The 7,500-nt window shown below is 43.3% G+C and overlaps 1 protein-coding gene across 1 annotated transcript in view; it reads right to left on the minus strand.

Moving 5' to 3' along the window:
• LOC143293746 (telomerase protein component 1-like) overlaps positions 1-7,500 on the minus strand; it is an 83,187-nt gene that overhangs the window by 47,276 nt on the left and 28,411 nt on the right. The window contains exons 15-21 of the mRNA XM_076604957.1: positions 6,431-6,496; positions 4,731-4,876; positions 4,018-4,089; positions 3,107-3,268; positions 2,117-2,293; positions 1,297-1,539; positions 1-29 (exon numbers count right to left, since the gene is read on the minus strand). The exon at positions 1-29 is cut by the window's left edge and continues 85 nt beyond it. Coding sequence (XP_076461072.1) covers positions 1-29; positions 1,297-1,539; positions 2,117-2,293; positions 3,107-3,268; positions 4,018-4,089; positions 4,731-4,876; positions 6,431-6,496 — 895 coding nt within the window. The remainder of the gene's footprint in view (positions 30-1,296; positions 1,540-2,116; positions 2,294-3,106; positions 3,269-4,017; positions 4,090-4,730; positions 4,877-6,430; positions 6,497-7,500) is intronic.

Genomic DNA, 7,500 nt, shown 5'->3' on the forward strand with positions numbered 1-7,500 from the left:
AGTCTGTCTTGAAGCCCACTGGTATGTCCCTGACACGCAGAGTGAGGAGGAGGAATTTTTTTTTTAATGTCCCATCACACATATCGGTGACTGAGTATGGTAATAAAATGTTGTAATAAAAACTGACAGCAATGTGCTGATGTTTAACGATTTAAAAAAAATTTTTGTAACCATTACCCCCCTGTCCCCCCACCCCCATATTGATGTTGATTGTTAGCATCAAGGACTCTGTTGTAGAAAGGCAGAGTATGCATTATAAATGCCCGTTATTATTATCATTATGACGGGCGCAATAGCCGAATAGTTAAAGTGTTGGGACTTTCAATCTGAGGGTCCTGGGTTCGAATCACGGTGACGGTGCCTGGTGGGTAAAGGGTGGAGATTTTTACGATCTCCCAGGTCAACATACGTGCAGACCTGCTAGTGCCTGAACCCCCTTCGTGTGTATATGCAAGCAGAAGATCAAATATGCACGTTAAAGATCCTGTAATCCATGTCAGCGTTCGGTGGGTTATGGAAACAAGAACATACCCAGCATGCACACCCCCGAAAACGGAGTATGGCTGCCTACATGGCGGGGTAAAAACGGTCATACACATAAAAGCCCACTCGTGTGCATACGAGTGAACGCAGAAGAAGAAGAATTATCATTATGCCCTTGCCAAACAGAGTAAGGGGGACAGATAATAAAATGTTGTAATAACTACTGACAGTAATGTCTGGATATTTGAAAAATGATATGTACCAACCACACAGAGCATGTAGGATAGTAAATGTTGTAACAACTATTAACAGTGACGTCTTAATACTTAGCGATTTAAAAAAAAAAAATGGGGGGATGGTAAAATTCTACCATCTGGTCAAGTTATACAGGCAGAGTTTGGAATAAAGATACAATGCATACAAACATATAAACACTAGTATGTGCACACACACACACACACACACACACACACACACACACACACAACACACTCACAAATTCAAGGTCTAATTATCTATTTGAACCTACTAAGAGCAGTGGATTTAAAAATCAACTTGCAAAAAAGAAATAACAAAAATTGAGCATTGACAACAATGACAAATCTCAGCTGGCAAATCAAACACACACAGACCTCCCCCTTTTTCTCTCTGTCTAATATCACCAAGAGTGGAAAGACATCAAACTGAACATTATTACTACAAAACACACACACACACACACACATGCACACACACACCCACAAACATCCACACACACCTATCCCCCTCCCCCCCCCATCCACACCAACCCACCCAAAAACCCACGTCACTCACTCCTCAAAACCGCTGTCACGGATGTAAAAGAACGCTTTCCCCTTGGTGTCCTGCACATTCTTCAACGCCCCGAAATGCATCTCCAGCTCTGTGACAGAGGCCCCGGGCTGGTACTGACGCACACAGTCGAACTCCGGACTGTCCGGCAGCTGGTGCTGAGCAGGTACCCAGCCATAGCGACTGCCCAGCAGGCCCACAAACAGCTGGCACTTGGTCAGTTCTTGCAGACACAGCTCCAGGGTCCTGGGGAAAGGAGGAGGAGGAGATGGGAGGGAGTGTTGGGGGTGCGGTGGGTGGTGGGGGTGTGTTTTACTGGCGTGTGGTGTGTGTGTGTGTTGTAGGTGGGTTTGTGTGTGTGTGTGTGTTTCTGTCATGTGTCAGTGTTATGTGTGTGTGCATATGTGTGTGTGTGTGTGTGTGTGTGTGTGTGTGTGTGTGTATGTGCATGCGTGTAGGTGGGTGGATGCTTGTGTTTTTGTGTGTCATGTGTGTGTGTGTGTGTGTTTGTTTGTGTGTTTGTTTGTGTGTTTTGTGTGTGTTTTGTGTGTGTGTATTTGTGTGAGTGTTTGTGTGTGTGTGTGTTGTGCATGTGTGTGTGTGTGTGTGTGTGTGTGTGTGTGTGTGTGTGTGTGTGTGTGTGTGTGCATGTAAGCGTGCGCCTGTGTCTGTGAGCACATTCCCACTGAAGAACATATACATTCACACTAACCAAAATTACATGTGACATTCACACACACATTCATCATACACAGCCTGAGGCACACAGATGTACAAAACACACACACACACACACACACACACACTCACACAGACAACACACCTGTTTGAGCTTGTGTCCTCTTCTGTGACACCCCAGCGCAGGTCCACCTCAAAGATGTTGATGAAGTGTTGACGTCCAAGGGCACGCAACTCCGGGAAGACAAACCGGGTCAGGAGGTCGCGTTCACCGTGCATGTCGCGGAACGTAGATGAGATGAACACCCGGGCAGTACGCCACCTGAACAAGAACAAGGCAGATGTTTATCCACTGTGTCATAATGGCGCATTTCTGATTTGTGTAAATAGATGTGTGTGTGGATGAACATGTGTGTATTTCTTTGGATGTGTATGTGTGCATGCAAAAGTGTATGCACATGTGTGTGAGCAAGTGTGTGTGTGTGTGTGTGTGTGTGCGCGCGTGTGTGTGTGTGTGTGTGTGTTAAGACTTTGTGTATGTATGTCTCTGACATGGTATGAATGTGCACATTTGTAAATATGTGTGAGTGCTTGTATAATGGGGAGAGAGAGAGAGAGAGAGTGTATGTTTCCTGTGCACGAACATACTTGAGCATATACTTGCTTTTTGTGTGTGTGTGTGTGTGTGTGTGTGTGTGTGTGTGTGTGTGTGTGTGTGGTTTGTTCCTGTGTGTGTTTGCGCATGTGCCTTGTATGCGAGCCTTGGGTGTGTGTGTGTGATATCTTTTTGTAATTTGAACAAGTAATTACAAAATAATAATTCATTTTGGAAAAAATCAATACTTTATGTATGAACCACAAAAAAGTCACAAATCCACATTTCATCTCCATGTGATAAAAAAAAAAAAAAAAAAATCAAGGGATGAGAAGTGTAAGTACACTTCTCTGAGAAACACTTATGTTGATACGCTGATGACGATGATAATAATGTGTATATCTTTTGCTTAAATGCTTCAATTTTTCTTCTTGTTTGTTTTAAAATTTGAAAGTATGTACTTGTATAATGTAAATGTTTTTTAAAAACGTTCATAAAAAAAAAAAAGAAAAAAAGAAAAAGACGACACTGCACACCAACCTGGGAATGAGGGACGACACAGGCAGAGGACGCTCTGGTCTCACAGGTTGGACAGCCTCCACCGACTCCAGCTGCAGGGGTGTTGGTGCCAGAAGGTCGTAGGCCTTGTCGATGTTTTCCACATGCAGCAGCTGCCCCCCACTGCCTCTCTCCGCAATGAACCTGACGACAGTCACTGGGAGCTTTACGTACAGTCAGCTAGCTACTAAGGTCCATGGCACAAACTAAGCCTATTCACAGATGCGAATGATCCTACAGCAAGAAATCTTGACTCCCAGAAATGACAAGAATAATCCTGCACAGACAGCTGTTAGTCCGCTCTTCACAGGCTGGTAGCCAGTGCAAATGACTCAGTCTTTGTGAAGTGCTTAGAGCTTGGTTTCTGACTGAGGATATGTGCTATACTAGTATCCACATCAGGCAATCAGTCAATTTTCTCACAGAATTTAATGTGATAAACGTTTTTATTGTGCTATTGTGATATGTTTAATTCTGCTATGACAAACAAAAAGGAAAAGGAAAGGAACTCTAATAGTGTCTATGGAACTTTCCTCCCCAGTTCCTGCTTAGTAAGTACTGATCTGGAAGTAGCAAAGTTGCATTAACAAACAACTTACACTCCATTTTCAGACTTACGTTTTTGTTAAACCCATATTAAAATGGGAAAAAAACCCAGCTCTCAATACAGACAAGCAAAGTTTACATTTTCAGTTTAAGTGACAGTACAACTTTGAGGGAGTGTATATGAAACAGAAAATGTGCCGACCACCATATCTGCAGACACAAAAATGTGTTGATTAAATTGACATGTCATCACACTATGATGCATACATATATACATGCATGCACAGCTGTGTACATGAAGTATAAAGAGTACAGGATACGTTGTCTCGCAACAGATTAACACCTACCGGAGAATTGCGTCACTGAATCCCGAAATGTACACGTCATTCTCATGCTCAGCCTTGATGTTTGTGTCAAATCTGGAAAAAAACAACATGAAGCCCATATATAAAACGCATATATCAATAAATGAATCAGTCCCATAACAAAACAATTTAATCCTGAAATTAAAGAGAACAAACCAAAGAGACTACACAAGAGACAATCAGAGACAGAAAATACCAATTAGACATACAGAAATAAGACAGATGAAGGAACGATTCATATCTATTTTCCTCCTTACAAAACAAAATTACCAATATTCAGCAATAGCTTAAAGGTCCTGATACCACTGAAGGAAGGACCCAGTCTTCATTACAACTCTTTTTCAGTTCCTGAAGGAAATCAATATCTATAGCTTGATTCAAATTTTACGTGGACTGAAACAAATGTGGGTAAATAATTGTTTTATTTGACAGGTGTTCAGTCCTGAAACAATTGGCTGACTATAAGCAACATGACCTGATTTGATCTTAACTCTTATACTTAGCTCTAAACACTGATCACACACACACACACACACATGAAAGAAAAAAACATCAACATCAAATACCAGCTACAAGATTCTCACACAGATTACTGGCTGATATATTTTGAGTGAAAGTTTTAATCATCTAGAGGTGATGGAAATTCAGGAAGAAAAAGAAAAAGAAAAGCAAGACACCACAGCATGTTGACATACTTGCAGCCAGCTGCAGCAGCACAGATGCTGACGTAGAGCAGATTGGAGTTGACCAAGCGGCGGTAGGGACGCAGGAAATCCCCGATGACGGACCCCAGTGGAGCTGCAGGGGCCAGGTTGTAATCCAGGATGATCAGGTTGTCAATCTGCACACATCAGTGAGCTCCACATCAGTTGGGGAACAGGGATTTTGACATTTTGATGATGTTGCTTAATTGTCCACATAACCACAGAGGGCCTTACCAGGCCTGTCCAACAAGAACAATAATTTCAAATGCATTAAACATGAAACTGTCACATCCAAAAAAAGATCTGCGTTATTGAGAGGGCCAGAAGTAGAGGGCCCAGAGTGTCCGTGAATCGATTGCGATCGCGCCTTAATTTTAGTCTGATCTCCCAATCAAACCATATAATTATGTGACCTGGTTGAAGACATAATTTGACAAAAAACAAGAACGCCAGAGAATCGACAGACAGAAATTTTTTTTAAAACTTAGCCGTATGAAGAGCACAGGAACAGGAGTCATAATGGCTGCCGGAAAAAGAGGGCGCTAGCCAGGGGGGCAAAGGGGAGGTTACCTACTTCCGGGAGGTTATCAACCGTAGCTACTTTCGTTTTCTCCGCATAGGCGGATAGTAGTTTGCACAGGACAGGAATGTCAGACCCCTGCCAGAGTCTGCACTAGTGGGTCACGGTTAAGTATGTGTAATTAAAAAGACAGTTTATGATACATGATTATCATCAAACTCCTTCTCCTAGGGGGATTCAGTCCAAAATGATCACACTGTCAATCTACATGTAACAGTAAGCTCCAGGTCACTTAGGAAACAATGGAATTCAGCATAGCTGATATTCAGGGAATGTAGGAAGTAACATGATTCAGCACACCAGTCAAAACATCATCAAGTCTTAACACTTAACTGAGGGGGGCTTCTTCTCTGAAGACCCTGCACTGTCCAGCTCTCCCTAGAGTTTCTTATCACAGCACACCAGCAAAAACATCATCAAGTCTTAACAATCAATGTTTTAACTATGATTATAAAGTCCTCCAACCTTTTCTCTCTTGTCTCCTGTTTTTTGTTTTTATTTGTCGCTGTTCTTTTCTTTTGCTCTGGCTGTTGTTGTTGTATCTTTTTGTTCTTTGGGGGAGAATGAAGGGGTTTGTGGGGTGTGTGTGTGTGTGGGAGGGTGGGTGGGGGTGGGGGGGGGGGGAACATGGGGTAGAACAGTAGTGGATAGGATGGAGGCTGTTCATGAAATCTTTGTTTTTTTTTTTCCCCCTAAGTTACGCATGAACTGTAAGAGCAACTTTTGGCAGTCAGAAAGCCAAGTTGTAAGACATCTCCACTCTGGGAGAGACGCTCACTCAGTCTGGCTCCGCGACTAAGCCATTATTGTCGTTAGTAGGGGGCTTAGTAGGTGGTGTCCTAAGTACGTTAAAACAGAACAGGCACCACTGAACACCACCGAAGTGACTCAGCAGCAGTGCAGGGTCTCCTCTGGTGTGTGGCCTCCAGGCGACCTAACATCGATGGTTCCCTGTGGACTGCCGACGCTGGAACTGCGACGGACAAACCCGGGTGTGGCCGTGTATGGGGGAATCTAAATGAGCGGCGTGGGAGTAATGCCACTGAAACGGCGCAGATGATGGGGCAGCAAAAAAAAAAAAAAAAAAAAAAAGTCGTAAGACATCAGTCACCTGCACTCTGTCTCTCAGCTTCTCCGCCAGAATCCAGTATGGGAAGTTCTCCACCATTTTCAGTTTCTGGAAAACAAAGCAAATAGGAAGAAAACAAAACCATAATGAAATTATGTCATTTCGAACAAATAAGGAAATAATTACAAAACAGTGGTATGCGCACACAAGCAGGCATATACTTGCAGAAACCCCACCCCTCTGTAGAAGACATATCCTGCCACACACACAGACCCTACACCTCCACAGAAGACATCTTCTGACACACAGAGACCCTACACCTCTATAGAAGACATCTTCTGACACACACACAGACCCTACACCTCTATAGAAGACAACTTCTGACACACACACAGACCCTACACCTCTATAGAAGACAACTTCTGACACACACACAGACCCTACACCTTTATAGAAGACAACTTCTGACACACACACAGACCCTACACCTCTATAGAAGACAACTTCTGACACACACAGACCCTACACCTCTATAGAAGACAACTTCTGACACACACACAGACCCTACACCTCCACAGAAGACATCTTCTGACACACAGAGACCCTACACCTTTATAGAAGACAACTTCTGACACACACAGACCCTACACCTCTATAGAAGACAACTTCTGACACACAGACCCTACACCTCTATAGAAGACAACTTCTGACACACACACAGAGACCCTACACCTCTATAGAAGACAACTTCTGACACACACACAGACCCTACACCTCTATAGAAGACATCTGACACACACACAGATCCTACACCTCTATAGAAGACATCTGACACACACACAGACCCTACACCTCTATAGAAGACATCTGACACACACACAGAGACCCTACACCTCTATAGAAGACATCTTCTGACACACACACAGAGACCCTACACCTCTATAGAAGACATCTTCTGACACACACAGACCCTACACCTCTATAGAAGACAACTTCTGACACACACACAGAGACCCTACACCTTTATAGAAGACAACTTCTGACACACACACAGACCCTACACCTCTATAGAAGACATCTGACACACACACAGACCCTACACCTCTATAGAA

This window comes from Babylonia areolata, chromosome 19, assembly GCF_041734735.1.
Source record: "Babylonia areolata isolate BAREFJ2019XMU chromosome 19, ASM4173473v1, whole genome shotgun sequence".
NCBI classification, from domain to species: Eukaryota; Metazoa; Mollusca; class Gastropoda; order Neogastropoda; family Buccinidae; genus Babylonia; species Babylonia areolata.